The 22,077-nt window shown below is 35.9% G+C and overlaps 1 protein-coding gene across 1 annotated transcript; it reads left to right on the top strand.

Moving 5' to 3' along the window:
• Positions 1-609: 609 nt before the first annotated feature.
• Positions 610-17,619, top strand: LOC132113896 (SH2 domain-containing protein 4A-like). The gene is made up of 6 exons (XM_059521944.1): positions 610-779; positions 3,928-4,308; positions 10,144-10,291; positions 10,726-10,816; positions 11,584-11,857; positions 17,076-17,619. Exons 2-6 carry the CDS (start codon positions 4,128-4,130, stop codon positions 17,222-17,224), a joined length of 843 nt encoding a protein of 280 aa, XP_059377927.1. The 5' UTR covers positions 610-779; positions 3,928-4,127; the 3' UTR covers positions 17,225-17,619.
• Positions 17,620-22,077: the final 4,458 nt, after the last annotated feature.

Genomic DNA, 22,077 nt, shown 5'->3' with positions numbered 1-22,077 from the left:
AAAGGTTTTATATGTTAAGATCAGATAACGATATCAAACATTAAATAACAATAAATATTACTTTTTAACAGCACTAATTGATTTTGGTTAATATTACAATGTATAAATTACTTTTAATTTAAAGTTAATTTATATAACTGTAAGTATTATAAATAAACAAGAATTAACGACGAAAATCTGTATAAATAAACATTAAAGACTGTTTTTCATGGTTGGTTAATGCTACTTAATGCATCGGTTGAACTACTTAAAAAAATGATGTAGGCACAGAAACAGTTTTCACTCTGAAATTGATTATAAATTTTTACAAATAATTACAGATGAAATGACAAGTATTAAATGAAATTTAATTTTAGATGAAACTCCAATGATCTTTTTTTTATTTACAATTCTGAAAAAATATTTTTTTAAAGCATAATGAGCGTATATTGTTAATTAGTTACCATTTCCCATATATAAACATCAGTCTAACCTGCTGATTTGGCAATTCAAATGTAGCTGTTTTTGTTCTACCAATGAATCTTATTGAAACGGACCGAGAGGGAGAGGCAGGAGACAAAGAAGAAGAGTTGAAGTGAGGAAGTCTGAGAGAAGGAGGGAGAGAGAGAGAGGGAGGAAGGGAGGGAGGGAGGAAGAATGCTATGATGTCACACCAGTAGTGCACTCAAATACAAAAGCAGCTGAGAGAAAGACACACACACACACACACACACACACACACGCTGCCTGCTGCCTGTTTCACTAACACAACTCCACAGAGCACATCTCCAGCTCTGAATGTAAGTACTAGTTCACTTTTCTCTCTCTCAGCACACTTCATCAGCACTCAGCAGTCGCTTTGTCCTCATCTTTACAGCTTTTTCATTCTCTCTCTCTCTCTCTCTCTCTCTCTCTCTCTCCCATGTGCTGAAGAACTGAAACTGTTTTGGTTAGAGTTAAAGTTACAGTTTGTCTAATGGCTGCTTTCTCTCCTGCTTTGTTTCTCATAGTTGCTCTTTTTCCAACTTTGAATCTTTTGTGCTGTGAGTCTTTGTGTAAATGGCTCAGTCTCTATTGTCCATTCCTAATGTACCAAAATTTAAAGTATTCACTGAGTGCATCATCACAGTTTTAACATGTTATTTCAGCTGCATTTGAACTAGTGATCAGGTTGTTAGTTTTGCTTGAGTAAACTCAGTTGGTGTGTGTGTGTTCCTTACCACTCTAATTAAAAAGCACAGATGTTTATTAATTTACTGCTGCTTTGTTGGTTTTGAATGGCTTTGTTAGTTGTTTGGTGAAGAAACATGTCTGACCTGATGCAAGATTGGTTTTGAATAGAGAGGCTCTTTGTTTGAGGAATGGTGTAGCATTAGGATTATTTTCTGGCAGAGAGAAATAAAGAAAAAAAAAGGGAGAGTTAAGGACTGAAATGCTGTAGTAATCTGTGTTACAGCAACAGGGATGGAGCTACTGAATGAAAAAAACTAAATAAAATGAATGAGGGAGATAAATATAGATGCTCATTTAGCCAAAGTCAACAGAGAGAGGAAAATCACACAGAGCTCTGTAATAAAACAGACTGCTATTGTCAACTCAACTGAACAGCAGTCTAGATCAAACCATAAAACATAAAACTTTTTAATTAATTAATTTTATTAATTTTTAATTAAGATAATTTTTCACATCATGCGCTCAATTTATACCTGAATGTGTTTTCAGCTCATTTATGATGTCACAAACAGGCTTTCTGTCACAACACTCATTGACTACTTCTTGTCAATCCCAATAATGCTTTAGACTTTTTAAGATCAAAATAAGTTATATTTATAGGTTTATATATATATATATATATATATATATATATATATATATATATATATATATATATACGCACACACACACATAGGTACAGCTCAATAAATTAGAATGTCGTGGAAAAGTTTATTTCAATTCAACTATTGTATTAAATAAATTAATTGCACACAGACTGAAGTAGTTTAAGTCTTTGGTTCTTTTAATTGTGATGATTTTGGCTCACATTTAACAAAAACCCACCAATTCATTTTCTCAACAAATTAGAATATGGTGACATACCAATCAGCTAATCAACTCAAAACACCTGCAAACGTTTCATGATCCTTCAAAATGATCACTCAGTTTGGTTCACTAAACTAAACAATCATGAGGGACTGCTGGTCTGACACAGTTGTCCAGAAGACAATCATTGACACCCTTCACAAGGAGGGTAAGCCACAAACAACAATTGTGACTGCATCATATAATAATTATTAATTATTAATAATGTTCATCGTTTGGCTGACTACGCCTTGTATAGATTTTCTAAAAATCCTCTCATACATGCACAAACTGACAGTCACCAGTCAAACTGACAGTGACATTCACCATTTAATTATCCAGCAGGATTTAGCACCTGGCTACACTGCCAAAAGCACCAAAACTTGGTTAAATGACCATCGTGTTGGTGTGCTTGACTGGCCCGCAAACTCACCAGACCTGAACCCCAGAGAGAATTTATAGGGTATTGTCAAGAGGAAAATGAGAAACGAGACCAAAAAATGTAGATGAGCTGAAGGCCACTGTCAAAGAAACCTGGGCTTCCATACCACCTCAGCAGTGCCACAAACTGATCACCTCCATGCCGCGCCGAATTGAGGCAGTAATTAAAGCAAAAGGAGCCCCTACCAAGTATTGAGTACATGTACAGTAAATGAACATACTTTCCAGAAGGCCAACAATTCACAGAATATGTTTTTTTTTATTGGTCTTATGAAGTATTCTAATTTGTAATTAATAGAATTGGTGGGTTTTTGTTAAATGTGAACCAAAATCATCACAAGTAAAAGAACCAAAATGTAGACTTCAGTCTGTGTGCATTGAATTTATTTAATACACAAGTTTAACAATTTGAGTTGAATTACTGAAATAAATGAACTTTTCCACGACATTCTAATTTACTGAGATGCACCTGTGTGTGTATATATATATATACACAATACAGTATATATATCCCATGACAACAAAAAAAAGGTTGGTCTTGTCACACCAACTTTGATTTGGTGGATAAATGCTTTGGATTATTAATATTTTTTTTAATAATGCTTTATTACATATTTGTAAAGAAATAATAAGACAATGACAAACTACTTTTGCCAATATATCAGATTTTCTTGAAAGAGACAATGTTTAGAGTCTACAGACAAATATAGCAACTAGATATTTTTGATTGTAGCCCAAACCATTATATATATATTGGTATATATATATGAGGTGGTTTCATTCGAAAGAGGACCTCTAGGCGTACACTCGATATTCGTTCGAGAGGGTTCCTTGAGCTTAAGGCATCCCCCAAATTTGGTGCTGATCCGCAGCGCTGTTACGGAGATGTGACCGTTCAAAGTTTCAATGTTTTTCCACAGACTTAAGCTTTAAAGCGTTTCATCCAGATCGGCAGTAGCAAACAATGGAACGCGGTCTACAGGACAAACCAAGTAATTCCATCATTTCAAGCTTTTTATCTTGATCTATATATATATATATCGGTCAGACTGTAATATATATATATATATATATATATATATATATATATATATATATATATATATATATATATATGTGTGTGTGTGTGTGTTTGTATGTGTGTGTGTATATCTTATGAATTTCCTATCAAGTTGTTATGTGATGTCATCTAAGACCTTCACTGAACCTCCTATGCTATGAAAGAGCAAATAAACTGCTCTCTGCTTGGAGATTGGAAATTGGAGTGGGAAGCTTTGTTGTTTTACAAGTGAAATCAGGATTAATTACTACAGAGATATAAAGTAGTCGCCCATAAAGAAGTGCTGAACAAAAATGGCAACAGATGCTGTAATGGATCTTTCTTTCTTTCTTTTTTTACCTCCTCCCATTTCTCTATCTCTCTCTTAGGCTAGAATCACATGGCCAGAGCGTGGGACAGAAACAAACTCAACAGCAGGATCTAAAATGCCAATCTTTGGAAGATAGAGGGAGCTTTTGTTTGAAAAAAGGACGACAAGAATTCCAAAAAAGGAGCTGGACTCCTCAGAGAGCATTTTTGTGTACCAGCACAATTATTCAAAAGCCTACAACATTCATACAGACACAACATGCTGCAGCAAATCCTAGCTGATATGTACATCGACCCTGATGTACTAGAGGCCTTAAATGAGGAACAGAAGAAGATTCTGTTCTTCAAAATGAGAGAGGAACAAGTCAGGCGCTGGAAGGAGCAAGAAGAGAAGGAGGGCAAGGAAGGGATGAAAAAAGAAAATCTCCGGCAAAAGAAAGGTATGAACTCACACCCTTTCTAAAAATACAGCCACGTCTATCATTCTGTAAGCATCAACAGGAGACAAAAACTATTTACAGAACAGTATAATGTTTTTGCATGTCTCTGTTTTTGCACATTCTTGTGACATCTTAATTTAACCTCACAGACCCATTCGGTATAAAGTGAGCACAAGGTGACATTTTTTCACTTGCTTCTGATGACATGTTTCAGTAGTTGAATTGAACCCAACGGAAAGACTTTTGAATAGGGATTTAGAGAGCAGCGCGGTGAATATGGTTACATTCATACAGCAGTGCTGAACATACTTCAGTTCTGTTAGAAGAGAGAAAGCACACTTCAGCTGTTAAAGAGTTTGACAATAGCTTTATATGACCAAAATCACTATACCTCACAGTTTCAAAAGCCTTATATATATATATTTATTTTCTTTTTTTAAATATATATATATAATATTATAAATCCGCCCATTGGCCTCGGACCATCATGGCCTCCTAACAATCCCCATATCCACTGATCGGCTTCATCACTCTGTCTCCTCTCCACCAGTAAGCCGGTGTGTGGTGGGCGTTCTGGCGCACTATGGCTGCCGTCGCATCATCCAGGTGGATGCTGCACACTGGTGGTGGATGAGGAGATACCCCCTGACAATGTAAGCGCTTTGAGTGCCTAGAAAAGCGCTATATAAATGTAATGAATTATTATTATTATTATTAATAATAACTTAACCAAGCTTCCTGTTTCAGTTATATCTGCATTTGATTTTATAACTGATAACTGACATTTCGATGTTTCGATATTTTGTATAACAATCTAAGCATTATAGTCTAACAGTGCAATACTATTTCAACACGTACAGAGCCTGATTTAGTAAATTCACCCTTTGTTGTGTGAATGTAGCCAATCAGAGCGTGATTCACTTTTATTGAATCTCTGTGCAGATCCTTTTACGCATTTCCAGCAAACTATATGAAAGCAGCTTCAAAATAAATTTTAACATGCCCTTACTGATGTAACAGGAAAATCAATGCCTGTGTGAAATGTACCAACGTCATTTCAAGGAGAGCACATATTTTAAAGGGCCAAAGGAAATGAAGTGACCTGAAAGAGAGAAAGAGTCACATAACAATATGACAGAGACATGCAACAGCATGCTACAGCTACTGCAAGGGTAAAACCAGAGCCAAATTCCAGTTATGCAACACTGACCTTGCACCACAGCACAATAATTACATGCAAATCACCTTGCAGTAGATTACTGCTTATCTCCATAGCATCAGCATTTGTAAGTAGTTGTTTGGGATCTAACCCCTGTAATGCTTTAGGGGCCCAGCCACTGTAAATACCTCTAAACATTTCAGGCCTTTCTAACACTAATGCCTGAGGATGTGCTTTGCCAGAAATTTGGGCATGGAATGTTCTCAGGAAGCACAACACGCAAAAACAAAGCAATTATAAAAGACCCATTTCTGGATGCCCAAAAGAACCTTTCAGTGAACAGTCCTTGAAAGAGACATTTTTCAAAAAACTCACCTTTTGAATGCCTTTTTTGTTCCTTTTTATTTTTAAAAAATTAAATTTAGAAAATTTACACCAAGATGTAGATGAGTTCATCGGAACAGAATTGGAGAAATGTAGCATTAAATCAAATGTTCACCAATGGATCCTTCTGCAGTGAATGGGTGCTGTCAGAATTTGAGTCCAAATAGTTGATAAAACATCACAATAATCCACAAGTAATCCTCACGACTCCAGCCAATCGATTACATCTTGTGAATGGAAAAGCTGGATGTTTGTAATCCATTCATCATTTGTAATTAGTTGCTTCTGGCTACAACAAGAGTCCTCTATCCATAATTCTCCAGCGAAAAAGTCTTCTTGTCTGATTAAGAATAATATGCACAGATCAGGCAGTGTTTACAATTGAAAACAGTCCAAAACGATTCTACAAATAAATGTGGATTTTGACGTGAGAAGATGGATGGAGAGACCATTATTATGAATTATGGACTTTTTTTGGCCAGTAGCAAGTGTTAAAAGTTAAAATGCCCTAATGATGGATTTGTTTCTTACAAACACACAGCTTTTCACTTCACAAGACATTAATTGCATGACTCTTATTCTGACTGAGCAAGTGATAATAAGGATAAATACATTCAATTCATGTTGATGACAATGGAATCCAGCTGAACAGGAAATGATGTTTAGAACAGCATTTGGTCAAGAATGTAAATAACAGGTGTCAAACCCAGTTCCTGGAGGAACACAGCCCAGCATAGTTTAGCTCCAACACACATAACATGTAGTTTTCAAATAAGTCTGAAGAACCTGTTTAGTTGGATCAGGTGTGTATAAATAGAGTTGAATCTAAACTCTACAGGGCTCCAGCCCTCCAGGAACTGAGTTTGACACCCCTGATGTAAATGTTCCTATCAATAGTGCTGGAATTCCCCCCCGGCTTCTGTTTCTTATCAAAAAAGCATCAAGTCACATGGGCCACATGTAGAGACCTGCTGTGTCACAGTCATGCAGTTGGACTCTTTTTCATTTACTTTAGGTTGACATGAACACAGTCAAATCTCTTTCGGTACTCTTTTGATTTTCTCTCCGTGGACACACAACTGACACAGCTCATGTGAAACGCAGCTGTGTCTGTCTTTCTCTCACTCAGCACTTTGTGGCTGGTTTCAGTTGCCTCAGCTGATACTGTGCGTCTCAGCTCTGCATCAGGAGTAGTCGAGATAAATACTGTTGAAATTTTTGTACACAAACAAACAAAACTATTAGCTACCACTGGAACTTTGTACTCGAGACTCTTTCACTGCCCACTGGAGAGAAAATGACCAATGAGATTTCTGTTATGTCAAATTGTTTCTCTTTCACAGCAATCAGATTAAATGGATAGCAAATGGAGACTCTGAGGTGTGGTCAAACTAAACATAAGCCTGTGGAATTAATGCAGACACCTAATATGCGTCAATGAAAATGAGCAACAGGATGTGATGTCACACTCACTGTCTTTGTAGCATGACCAATCCTTTTTTTTCATGGACATTTCCTCTAAAGGTGTGAATCATTTAGAAGCACACATTAGTCCAGCAAATCCTCAGCCAAAAGAGTGAGTTTGTGAGCTACACAACTAAGTTAAACACTTTATAATAAGTTTTATACTTTACAATATGTTCATTGTATAAATAAAAGTTGGTGTTTTTCTGCATATTATAAGTTGCATAACTATTATATCTGCATTAATGATTCCTGATGCATTAACTAATGTGTGGGACATAACTGTCCTCTTTTTCTTTTTGAAGCCTAAATAATAGATTATACATATTATATCAACATATAATCACTACTGAAAATTTTAAGCATTCAGCTCTTCTTGATCTTGTTTACATTCTTTAAAGTCAAAGATATCAACATGAACTCAACCTTTTATCAAACTCCAAATAAGACCAAATAATCAAAACATCATCATTGCTCTATACAAGTGCTTCCCAACCTTCAAGGACCTCAAGGCACCGTCCACAACAACAGTTAAAGACCTACAACCTTTCCAGCTGTTCATGATTCACTGGATAAATATTCAGCTTAAGGATTTGAAAGAAATATTTTTCTCACAATATCTAGCTGATATACCTAAACTATTTTGTAAAGCTTGGCATACAGAAAGTGTTTATTCATGAAATCCATCAAAATTATCATGGAATTATATGATTTTCTTAATTTACATAAATTTTTCCAGATTTAGAAATCATACTTTTATAATTAGGCTTCCTTATATCCAGATTTTTTTTAGTTCTTTGAGAGAAAGCTTTTAGAATAGTTTGCTGTGGGTCCCTGAGAACCGCTGACCTGTTCTTCTACTATATGCCAACAATAGTCTCATTTATGATAATTTAAAGAGTTTAAATGGATAGTTCACCCAAAATTGTAAATTCTCTATGCTCTAATCTCGTTGTCCGGGTGTGGGGTCATAGTGCTTTAAGAAAATGTCCTCAAAAAACACATTAATCATCACGCAGTTACCTTTCAAAAACACACACAATGTCTTAAGCAGCATTTGTGCTTGAATGTGACCCAGGCAACAAGCAACATACAAACAAACAAACAAACACACACACACACACACACACACAAAGATCTAACCATTAGTGTGTCAAAACACCTTATAAAGATGTGTGTCAGTTTTATTATATAACTTTTGTAGTTTCAGCTACACATACTGAACATTTCATCTAAATTCATCCCTGCATGTAAGTAAAGCCAGTCTGATCTGCTTCGCTCTTAGATGTAGCGTTGCTTCTGTCAACCTGGAGAACCGGTTCTTTACGTAACCCTTTCTGCTGGAGCTGTGGGGTGTTATGTTTTCTCTTACGTGCATGCAAAAAAAAAATGGAAAGGAAAAACAGATCATGCCCTGCTTGAACAAACGGTTTCCTGCTGGGAAATTCTTGACATTTTTTTAATTCCCATATATGCATGCTATTACTATGTAATTTTAGATTATTTATGAGGTGAACTGAGTTTTAGATTATATGAGGTGAACTGTGGTCCCCTACAATCAGCACAAGGATCCTCTTTGTCACCTCTTATGTAAGAACTACATAAGTTGATCACATTTCATTTCTTGCCTTCAGACATTTGGTGTAATCTGAGAAGATTAAATCACACTGAAATAATGATGAGGGTGACAGAGAAGGATTCACAGCCTTTATGGGTCAGTGCAAGTGTCTGTAAGGTGATAATACAAGCCTGATGCACGCTGGCATTGACACCTACACACTGAATAACATTAAAGGGTTAATTCACCCAAAAATGAAAATTATGTCATTAATAACTCACCCTCATGTTGTTCCAAACCCGTAAGACCTCAGTTCATCTTCGGAAACACAGTTTAAGATATTTTAGATTTAGTCCGAGAGCTCTCAGTCCCTCCATTGAAGCTGTGTGTACGGTATACTGTCCATGTCCAGAAAGGTAAGAAAAACATCTTCAAAGTAGTCCATGTGACATCAGAGGCTGAATAAAGTCGTAATTTGTGTTATTTTTGGACCAAAATGTATTTTCGATGCTTCAACAAATTCTAACTGACCCTCTGATGTCACATGGACTACTTTGATGATGTCTTTATGATGTTCTGGACACGGACAGTAGACCGTACACACAGCTTCAATGGAGGGACTGAGAGCTCTCGGACTAAATCTAAAATATCTTAAACTGTGTTTCCGAAGATGAACGGAGGTCTTACGGGTTTGGAACGACATGAGGGTGAGTCATTAATGACATAATTTTCATTATTGGGTGAACTAACCCTTTAACACACTTCTAAACCAGAGCAGGTGACCTATGTACATTATATGCAGGATCAATTTCACCCAATGTCACAGCGCTATCTGTCTGTGAAAATGATACACTACAGAGTGTAATATTAAAAAACAGGTCATGGTTTGGCTGGTTAACATCTCAAATAGGTCTCTAATGCCTAAAAAAAAAAAACATCCGTTAGTGTTACTAAATAAAATATATTGCGACAGAATACAATTTTAAAGGGAATTCGGTGAAAAAATATACTTTAAACAGGTCCATGCTAAACTGCCAACACTCAACCTTTTGAATCTAGTAAAGACGATCTAAATAACATGAAATTACAGCCTCTTAAACCTCACAAATACCCATTTTCTTTGTTCAAAATGAAAGTAAAAGGCCTAAACATGTGCTCTTGTCTCTGTTGTGCATCTTTGTCTTCGTAACTTAATTGTCTCTGTGTTGCTCATTTATTTATTGTTTCTCAGATATTGATTTTCTTGACTTGTTTATTGTTTTGTCCCCAGGCCCTTGTAAAAGTGTGAGCTGGCTGCTTGGCAGTGACGGTGACGTACATGTGTGTATTATCGGAGAATCGGACGAGCTCAAATCTCCACAACTCATTCTGTCCGAGCCGAAAAACAAAACTGCGGCTAACCCCAATACTTTCAACAGGTACAACACCCTCAATGATAGGTAGAAATACACTATGGAAGGGATTATGGTTGACTGTACATTGTGGACATTAAATATTGATTGAAATTAATTTTGATTGATTTGATTGATCAAAAGTGACAGTGAAGACATTTACAGTTTCCATTCATCACTATTCGAAGACTAATATGTATAATATTTACAATATGGTGAGCATCGACCCAAATCTATTGAATGGTAGAGTGCTCAGGAAATCTAGTTGCCTTTTAATGTTCATTGGACTAAAATATCTGACAGCTGAATACTAGCTAATATAGATTCAGAATCAAGTATCCCAGAGAATCATATAATAAACCACAATAACAGCAGGCAGAAATACACTTATACCACGCCACAAACATTATAGCAATATATTCTCAAACCACAGAGTTAAATGTGCTTTTCTTTGTTCACAGAGCAAAAGCCGAACCTGTAAAGAACAGCTTGGCCAAACCCAGCAGAGCACAACAAACCAGCACAGAGCCAGGGATCCAGCTACTGCTCAAGGTAATAAATAAATAAATAAATAATGTTTTGCTTCTGAACTTATGTTGTATTGGACAACACAAAATGTTTTATAAACTTTGCCATAAACTCCATAGGTCTAACATAATGTAAAATTATTACATTACATAATTTAGCAAGCACGTTTAACTAAAACAACGTACAATAGAGGAATACAAGTGATCCATTTTAAGGAGGCATAGGCTGAATAGTAAAACCACTGATCTGTTATAGATAATATAATATAGATCAGTGAGTAAACCATAAAAAAAAAAGAATCACATTTGTCTTTTACCTTTGGTCATTTTTATTTTTCAGGATGGCAATGTCACAATATCTCTCCGTGTCAGTATCATGACTCGCTTCTACTCTTTTTAAGAGCCTGTTTAAAGACGTTTTTATGAGAAAAAATAAGCTAATATCATTAGCTTAGTGTAAAAACAATAGATTTGTCATGAATGTACATGTGAGAAAACGCACGTGTATGTGTGTATGACTTTAATAATAAGAGCATCAATAATAATAAGACCATGGGTGTGTGTAGTTGGACAGGCTAGGCTCCCCTGAGCAGATGGTTTAGAGCCTGGGCAGAGAATTAAACGGTATCAGATGGCATCAGTGCCATGTTGCCAGAGGGAATACACACACACTCAGACAAACACACTCACTTACTCACACAAACACACACTTACATCTCTCTTTGTGTCTCTAAATTTGTCAACTGCGATTTTATAAGTGTTTACAAATGAGTTTCATTTAACCCGCCACAGAAACCAGAGGAGCTGAGTGATTCCACGACAGTCTCAGACGAGTCTAAGCAGGACAGCAGTTGTGATCAGTCAGCTGAGGACACCAGGGGCCAAACAGATGACTCAGACTCAGGCAGTGCGGAGGAGGACATGGGCCTTTACAAATCACATATGAGCAATGCAGAGACAACAGTAGCAGACAGACTCAGAGAGCTTCAACTGCACAGAGCGATGAAAGAGCATCTGTCAATCAACAACATGACACACCCACTGGACACAACCACACCAGACAAAGGTAAGAGCACAGAAGTAGAATGCTGAATTAATCCCAGGTATTCTTTTATTGGTGCCAAATCTAGAGCCTATATATATATATATATATATATATATATATATATTTGTTGAAAGTACCGGGGCCAAATATATATTATTTTATAATATTTTTACAGAACTAAAACATAAAATAAAATGAAAATAAGCATAACAAGATTATCGACATTTATCTTAACATATATATATATATATATATATATATATATATATAGAGAGAGAGAGAGAGAGAGAGAGAGAGAGAAAGAGAGAGTTATTTAGCAGTCCAAAGCGACTTACAAATGAGGACAATGGAAGCAATTAAAATCAACAAGACAGCAATGACATGCAAGTGCTATAACAAGTCTCAGTTAGATTAACACAGTACATGTAGCAAGTTTTTTTATTATTAGTAGTATTATATAATAAATAAAAAGAAAACAGACAGAATATAAAAAGAATAGCTAAAGAGGCCTTTTTTTTTTTGCTTTTGTTAATTGTATACAGTAGTCAACATTTGGATCGAATAAGTTCATCAAAGTTGTCCTGAGACAAGAACACATTTTGATTTTAGGTTTTAGGACAAATTTGATGAAAGGTTTTGATCCACTTCAAATGTTGACCACTGTAATAAAAAAACAAACAAATAGAATACAAAAAGATTAGAAAAGCTAGTGGTTTTTTTTTAGCAGTTAGTAACTGAATAGAGTGCAGGTATAAAGGGGCAAGTTTTTTTTAAAGAATGGAATGAGAAAAAAGGAAATATATATGATTAAATACATAAATATTACTGTTTAATATTTTATATTATATAGTTTAACAATATATTTATATTAGTAAATATATAAATATAATTAGAACAACTATTCAACATTTGTCCTGATAAGACAAATATCAATAATCAATGACCTCAAATACATTTATTTTCAAAATGAAACAATTAATAAAATAAATAAATTACATATTTTTATTTTTATTTATAATCAATACAATTGAAAAGTAACGGATAATTAATGATCCCATATACATTTAGTTTAAAATGGTTTATTAAAACCTTACATTTAGAAAAGGACATTCATGTTGTTGTCAATGTAAATGGACACCAAGCGCCATCTAGTGGACTTTTAGTGTCATTGGCACCGTCGACAGTAAGACCTGCGTGCGCCACCTACAGGATACACTAGTCACAGCAACACTTTCCGTTGTTTACCAGCTGTAGATAATATTTCTAAAACACGGAACTATGCGATGGTCTTTGCTTACTAAAATGCTGCACTGTCTGCAAACGTAAACATCAAGTACCACCAAAACTCCTTTGGTGGTACTTGAAACAGAAAGCAAATACGGGGTCGCAGGATTCCAACATATTAACGTGTTGTGTTGTTTGTGCCGTCACCTCATACTATTGCACATACATGTGTATTTGTTTAATGTTAGAGTGGATAAATGATGATTAGCGTGTGAGTCATTTGTAGGTTTGTGTGTTTTTGTGACTCAATCTGTGCGTGCCGTGAGCACGCGCGCATATCTGTTCTCTGGAGCGGGAATTTGCGCTGATCCCACGTTTCCATGGCGACAGCATAACGCAGTCAGGGGTCACGGCTGCAGGGATCGACCAGAGAAGCATCAACAGGAACGCGGCTCAACTCCCGAGAGAGAAACAGAGAGACACGTGACTAAACTAGATCGCTCCCACTATAATCAACACAGCTGTCTAGTACGGTCTAGTATCTAGATTTGTCACGTGGTACTGCCTGCGTCACTGTCGTGACGTCATATAATTTTTCCTTTATTGTTAAAGCGATCTTAAGCAACAAAATAGTCCGAAATACATTTATTTAAAATGAGAGCAGGAGATTTATAGCAACAGAAACCGTTTACACTGAACGGTATTTACAACGACAAACAACTACCAATTTTATTTTCAACATGCGAAGATTCAATGTATAGTTATAATCTGAAATTATAATTATATAAATAAACATATAATAAATATATAACATATAAAAATGACATAAATATGTTTTTATTTAGTTGTAATTATGTTTTTATCGTGTGTGTGTGTATGTGTGTGTGTGTGTGTGTGTGTGTGTGTGTGTTTACATCTGAATATAAAGCTGAATATAAAGTGTGAATATATAAATGTAAATTGGAATATAGATATAATTCTAAATATACAAAACTAAGTATAGAAATATAAATCATAAATAGCTATATGTATAGAAGTAAATCTGAATATATAGTTATAAGTCTGAATATATATAATAAAATAAGAAACAAAAACATTTATATATCAAGATTTGTATATATTCAGACTAATAAGCTATATTCATATTTGATATACCATTTCTTTTTTTTACATTTACATTTAGTTATTTAGCAGAGGCTTTTATTTTACTCTTTTATTAGTTTAGCCTTTTATAAAACTATATATGTATTCATTTTTTATTAAGCTTGTCAGTACATTCAGGGATTTTGTATATATACAAACATTTAACATCCTGTTTCTTATTGGAATAGAGAATAATAATTGCTTAAACATGTACATATATTACATTTATAAATTATATACATATTAACATAAATTGATATTACAGTTTATACTACATTTTGAAAAGACACATGACACACATGAGTGTCAATGTCCCCAAAATGTCTTGGTGTGCATTGCATTGTCGGAAACTGAATAGATTGTTTTTGAATTTCTTTAGATTATTTGGAAGAGTGTGTCATTGCTGATTACTTTGCCACGTTGCACATTTTCAGTCATTATTATGGGAATGATATTGTTTTGCCGTGCCGATGCTTGCAACTCAGATATAGAGATTGCGTCACGTGAATACAAGGGGGGAAAACTAGAGGACATAATAAAGACCCCCACATCAGTGTGGAAGAAAAAAAGTGATGGCAGAGAGTTGGTCTCACCGGAAAAGTGTGAAGGGGCGGAACTCCAGGCTTAGACCCCTCAGGGAGAGTCTAAAAATACAGTTCTCCACAGACTCTGAGTCTCACTCTCCACAGCATCTGTCTCTGAAGTCACCCACACTCCCCACATGCGTCCTCCCCATCTTACCCCCCCATTCCCCCTTTTACTTCATTCACCCCTTCACCTATTCCCTGACCACCTGTCTCACCCCGTTTAACACATTCAAATTGAGTCATCACTCCCATAGCCTTTACCCTCTACCTCACTCTCGTGTTATTTGTACTCTCTTCGTCCTTTACTTTCTTCCTCTCACTTTTTCCTCTTCTGCCTGCTGTCGCTCTCCTTACTTCTCCCTCTTGTGACCTCTAGACCTGCCTTGAGTGGGTGGAAAGGAGGATCAAGAGAGAGAGAGAGAGAGAGAGAGAGAGAGAGAGAGAGAGAGAGAGAGAGAGAGAGAGAGAGAGAGAGAGAGAGACAGCTGTGGAATAATCCCCGGCGGGTTTGTGTCAGGGATCTAACAGCTTTTTAAAGTCAGCAGTGATTTACAGACGGTCAAAGTCTCGTAATCATGAATATGAATATGAATATATATATATATATATATATATATATATATATATATATATATATATATATATTACTGATTCCAAATTGCATGACAAAAATATTATTTTGTAACGTAATCCATTACATTACACATTTTAGGTAATATAATCAGACTACTTTTAGATTACTTTTAACCTAACTCGTTTGTCACATTGATTTAAATAGGATTATCTTGTACCATATTGATATAAAAATAAAAAGAGAAAGAAAATATATTCCATTTGTTGTCATTAAAAACATGGTGTATTAAACATGATATCATGTCAAGGTTTCCCAAACTGTGGTTTGTGAAGGATCTCAAGGGGGATTGTGAGTTTAATGAAAAGCTAATAATTAGACCTAATTAAATCATAAAAATGTTAAATTAAAATAAATCATTTTAAAATCAATCAAAAAAAAAAAAAACTTACTGAGAAAATGAAAAACTTTGTTTAACTGCATGTCATGTGAAAATAACCAATTTCAGAGAACCAATTAACATGCAAATGTGATACTTAATTATTAAAATATTTTTTTTTAAATCTCAGGTGTACTTCAAGTAAATATATTATGAAAGATGACAAAAATTTTGTGAATTTGTGCATTTGTGTTTGAAAGACCAAAACCTTCCTTATTTGAAATTTTGTGAATTTGTGCATTTGTGTTTGAAAGACCAAAACCTTTTATTTGAGTGAAAATTCAAATAAAAATGTGTTCATCAGTAGTTGATGAAACCTGAACCTTCTTAAACCTGAAATGATTTTTGTATATCCAGTGGTCAAAAGCTGTAACCACTTAACTTATGACTGACCTCTGTGTGAATCTCCACAAAACTGGAACACTAATGAATGTATAAGCAGTAGGATTATTTTTCTAATAATTCAACAGCCCGTCGTCAATTATTCCTTACTTAAAACGCGATATTCGATGATAATTGTGTGTTTTCACTTGGATGTGTTAAATGCAGATCACAAATTCCAAGTATGGGTCACCACACGTCACTTCATTCATATATACAATTAAAAATAATTAAATACTATATAAATATTATATGACCATATTCAGTTAGTATGATGCTATTTTATATTATTGTAATTCAAATTTTAAAGCTTATAGTTTATATACACATAAATCAACATACATTCAAATTTATTTGAATTTATTTACTATCTTTTTCATGTTTTGTCTTCCACAATAAAAACATGATATTCAATGATTGTCTCTGAATAGCACATGCAAGCTCTCATGCCTTGCGCTGTGTGAAATACAGATTGAAAACATACCTCCACTGTATGGCTAGATGAAATATAATTCTCGACTGGATAAAGCAAACCAGCATCTCACTAGTAGTAAACAAGCGTGAGTCTTATTTACTGATGTGCAAATCCATGTATGAGTGCACTCGATGCACAGATCATACATTGCATTTATACACAGACATGTTTCAGTAAATTCACGTTGTTTCCACACACATTCAGGATATTGTTTTGATTTGTCTTGTGTATGTTGTTTAGTCATACTGAATGGATCTGTGTATTGTAATAGGTATATGCAGTCAGGTCAAGGCAGTTGGTTTAGGGTTTTTCTGTTCAGTATGACAACTTGACTTGACTTGTAAACAAACTCTTTGCTGTTGCTCTGTACACATGATATACACTGTCTAATGATAGTCTTTGTTCTCTTTTTCTCTAAGGGGTGGTGAAAATTAAGGATAGCAGTCTGACATACAGCAGTCGTGTGGCTCAGCTCAGGAAGAACTTCAACACCACTAATGCCCCATGTGTCAAACCACCAATCCCCAGCAAGCCCACACACCTACTGGCCTCCCCCTCTGTAAGATAAATAAAACACTGCTACACACCTGAAACATATCCTTGTGTATCCAAAAATCAGCAAAATGAACTAAAACTACTAGAAAGACCTGCGTATACCTGAGCGTATGAGCAGATCCAGGTGTGGACGCAGCTGGAGACGGATGTTGACGGAAATAAAATGCTTCTTATAACCCAGCTCGAGCCATCACTCTTTAGTTTTCACACTGTTTACAGAGGAACATGGTCTCCAAAGGACTCAAAGAATTGTTCTGCCTTTACAAAATGTTGTTTATTTTTTTTTTTTTTTTTTTTTAAATATAAACTTTGTTTCCTTATGGGGAGAATGACCAAACTTACTGTGTAATGTTTGTATAAATAATGGCTCATCTTTTTTTGTCTGGTTGTAAATAATGGTGTCATATTGTATTAAATAACACAACTCATTTTAACTAGTTTTGAGAACTGAATGCTAATGATTCCAGTCCCTCCAATATGAGACAAATGGATGGATGGATGGATCGATAGATCTTCAAAATGTATTTCCATATTATCGCCACATGTTTGGTAACTCAGTGGCATCTGGTTCATGATGGAGACAGTCAATAATTTCAGACTGTGTAACAACAGCTGGGATAGTTATCATCGGTGCGTCTGATTGGCCGAGACAGACAGCAGTGCCGGGCCATCATGCTTACCCTCTTGTCTCAAATGAGCTCATGCAGCTGAGTTACTGACCTCTCCCTTATTTTCCTCCATTCTGCACTTCCTCTAAAGGATCAGGGGTGGAAAAAGAAAGACATGGAAGTGTATGGAAATAGTGGGAGCACAGTAGTAAAGATCACTGAGCACAGAGGAAAAGATAGGAAAGAATGACATAGGGAGATGGAAGGAAAGTGGAGATGTATTAAAGAGAATGGGTTGCTAAATCTCATAAAATTTTCAGCTGATTTTTCTTTAAGATGGTATTTAAGTAACACCAGTACTGATGAAATCCTTCTGTTGGAGCTGTGGCCCCTGGTTTGCACATATGCTTTGGAAGTGGTGGTCATTGGGTGGTCTAATATATATATATATATATATATATATATATATATATATATATATATATATAATCTAATGGTTAGAGAGCTGGACTTGTAACCTGAAGGTTGCAGGTTTGAGTCTTAGGTCCGGCAGGGATTATAGGTGGGGGGAGTGAATAACCAGCACTCTCTTCCACCCCCAACTGCTCCCCGGGCACCACAGCAATACAGCTGCCCACTGCTCCGGGTGTGTGTTCACTTGGATGGGTTAGATGCAGAGCACAAATTTAGAGTTGTATGACCATACTCAGTTAGTATGATGTTATTTTATATTATTGTAATTCCAATTTACTTCCTTTCTTTTTCATACTTTGTCTTCCAATTCACCAAAATTTTACAATATGTTCAGATACAACCATTAACACATTCAGTAATTATGATGTTAAAACTACTACTAAAAAAAACATTTTAACATCAAGACTTTTTATGCTGTTTCAAAAATGAGTTCAACACTGCAGCTGGAACTGTTTACCAGTTCAGTGCTGAACATGGTCTGGATCTGTCTCAGCACATTTAAGAGAAGTCGGACTGAAAGCACACTCTGCAGTGACGAAGCCTCTCATCAGCAGAAAGAATGAAAAGGCTAGACTCACATTTGCTGAGGTCCAAAGTTAACTTTAGTAAATAGAGCAAGTTTAATTTATTTGAGACAGATGGGAAATATTTTGTTCACTGTAAAACTGGGGAAAAACTGGAGCAAGAGTATGTAAAGAAGACATCAAAAGGTGGAGGAGGAAGTGTCATGGTTTGGGGGATGTTACGGTCCTCTTATACAGACACATGCCAGACTGAATGCAAATGTTTATCAGAAGCTCCTTCAGCAACATCCGGTTCCTTCCCTGCAAGCATCTCCCAATTACCCTGCAATTTTCATGCAAGACAATGCCCCGTCACACTGGAAAACAGGTTAAGCAGTTCCTTGAAGCTAAGAACATTGCAATAATTAAATAGTTTAGAAACTTAAACGCTACATGACATTCCTCACTAACAAAGTAATAACGGTACTGTTCTTGAAGCAGTTGAACTTACAGTTTTGCTATTACTTCACTTTTAATACCAGGTGTAAACAGGGTCTGACACTGCTGCCGGACACTGTTGAGAGACACAAATCAATGACTCAAGCCTCCGTTATTAGCTCTAAATTTGCTTTTTTTGGTATTAAAAACAGTGGCGTGGGATAAGATGTCTTGAGGTGTGATAACCGTGGTGTAAGTGGAAAAATGTACTCCAGTCCCTTGAATTATTAGAAAATAATGCAAACCTGACACTTCACATCATGTCTGTAATATTTTCTTATTCAATGGCCCTTCGTCAATTATTTCTTAAATGTATACTGTACTTTGAATAGTTATTTATTTATCTATTTATTTATTTTGACTGACGTCACCTCCAGGGGGAGTTCAGTCCTTCACATTGACTGTAAACATGCATTCAGGTCAGAAACACCCACTTTTCATGATTCAGTCAGTTCCCAATTGGCAAAATCACTTTTACTTTGAATATTCTGTTTGCAGTCGAATAAAACAGCCTGTGTTTTTCTGACTCCTCGTGACTAACTTCATTCTATAGCCTGCACAAACATTACACAAAAACAACACCCTGTTAATACGGGATGATAGATTTAGTTCAGATTCTCTCAATGATCTGATGCAAAGAACTGGTCTAGGTGTGTGTTTTCAAAACTCAACTAATGATGGCTACCTAGTAGAAATACTTCTGATTTGTTGATGGCGAGAGAACGGATTAATATTTCATAAACAGTATCACTGCTGTGCGCGAGGTGCTGCAGAGTTTGGGGGAAGCTGCTGTGTATCTCCAGTGATACTTTATGTCTGTTGTCACTGTAGTGACCAAACCGGTGTAGAATTTTTACATGAGAGGAGAATTGATATTCCCTCTCTCTCTCTCTTTCTCCCTGCTTCCCTCTATCTGGCTCTCTCATCTAAGCTTCTACAAAGACCACGACTGTTTTGCTGTTACACTCAGATGCTCTGAAGAATCTTCCTGGAGGAAGAGGAAGGTGGGGGGTTTCTCTGAGTGCGAGGAGGACAGGGGTACTCAGGCATCGTAAACCTTTTAACCGTGCGCGCACACACACTCGCAATTCCCTGCATTGGGATTCTCTGAAGGGACATAAAAAAGACTCTGTTGTGTGCGGGAAGAGAGAGAAGCGCATCACCACCTCCACCACTGTTACCCAGAGAGAAAAAAGTGTGAGAGAGAGAGAGAGAGAGAGAGAGAAGGGGAGAGAAAGTGGGAGATAAAAAAGTGTTGTGGTGGTCTAGCAGTGTAGGCTGAACCTTGGCTCCAGTGACCCCTGGCGAGAGTTCTCTCTCTCTTTCTCTCTCTCTCTCTCTCTTTCTGTGTATCATTGCAACATGTGACAGGGCTACACACACACACACACACACACAGCCTCACCCCCTCAGGCAAGAGTGAAACGGTCTGCAGCGAAAGTGCCAGTGTGTGTGTGTGACCAAATCTTTTCTGGTAAAACAATCCCTTCTGTGTGTGTGTGTGTGTGTGTGTGTACTTGAGGCTGCATGTGCGTGTCCGTGCGTGCGTGTCTTGCAGTGAATGCTCTACTGGGTTTTTTCCTCCATGATTAATCAGAGCGAGGGCAGGAGGCCGAGGGCCGAGGGGACTGCGACAGCTCCAACACGCTTAACCCTTTAATGCCCATTCACACACGGACTGGAGATCCACACTAAACAAGACCTGTAATATCACAAACACTGAAACGATCTCGAACTAATTAGCTTGAACTATTATGCAGCACAAACACTATTAGAGATTAGGCTAATAGTGCGCAACAGGGTTTTAGCATTAGGATATGTAATAATTGTCCAATAAACCGTTCTATGACATGGATTAACCAATCAGTTCTGAATTGAATCGTGACGTTACAACCTTCGACCGTAACATTACAAACTAAATAAAATCAGATACATAGTCTTCTTACATAAGAACTGCTTGACATAATATATAGCTAGGCTACTCCAAGACATGATATAGCTACGAAAAAAAAAAAATATATATATATATATATATATATATATAACTATATGTTTTCTATGTGATCAACACTACGATTCAACATTTGGTGTCGATAAGAGGTTTTTTTATGTTTTTGAAAAAAAAGTTTCTTATGGTTCTTAAGGCTGCATTTATTTTTTCAAAAATATGGTAATGTGACTAATAATATTCCAATTTAAAATTCCTGTATTAAAATATCATTATTTCTGTAATGTCAAAGCTGAATTTTCAGCAGCCACTACTCAGTTTTCAGTGTCACATGATCCTTTAGAAATCATTTTAATATGCTGATTTGCAAACTTTTCAGAAAAATGTCTCATTATTAATACGGAAAACAGTTGTGTTGCTTAATGTTTTTGTGGAACCTGTGATATTCAGGAACAGTATTCATTTTAAAGCAGATATCTTTTGAAACATTATAAATGCCTTTACTGTCACATTTGATCAATTTGGTACCTTATGGCTGAATAAAGGTATACATTAAAAAATATAATAATAAAATAAAAAAATACAAACACAGAAATCCCCTACAGAGATGAGAAAGACCATTTCAAACACATTCATCACTTGTCTGTCATGCTGAAAACCAATCACGAGCCCACAAAGACACATGATGAAAATTCACAGGGTGAGGGGCTGTCAATCAGACATAATCCCACCCCTTTGATTTGATTATACATACAAAGTTGTGATTTTGTGTCTTTTATTCTATGTCTTATGGCTTAAAGGCCAGCTCTGTATTTATTATTATTTTAATACTTAG

Source organism: Carassius carassius, chromosome 33 (genome assembly GCF_963082965.1).
Source record: "Carassius carassius chromosome 33, fCarCar2.1, whole genome shotgun sequence".
In the NCBI taxonomy this organism is placed as follows: Eukaryota; Metazoa; Chordata; class Actinopteri; order Cypriniformes; family Cyprinidae; genus Carassius; species Carassius carassius.
The sequence above is the reverse complement of the archived record's forward strand: the minus strand, read 5'-3'. Positions and strand labels throughout refer to the sequence as shown.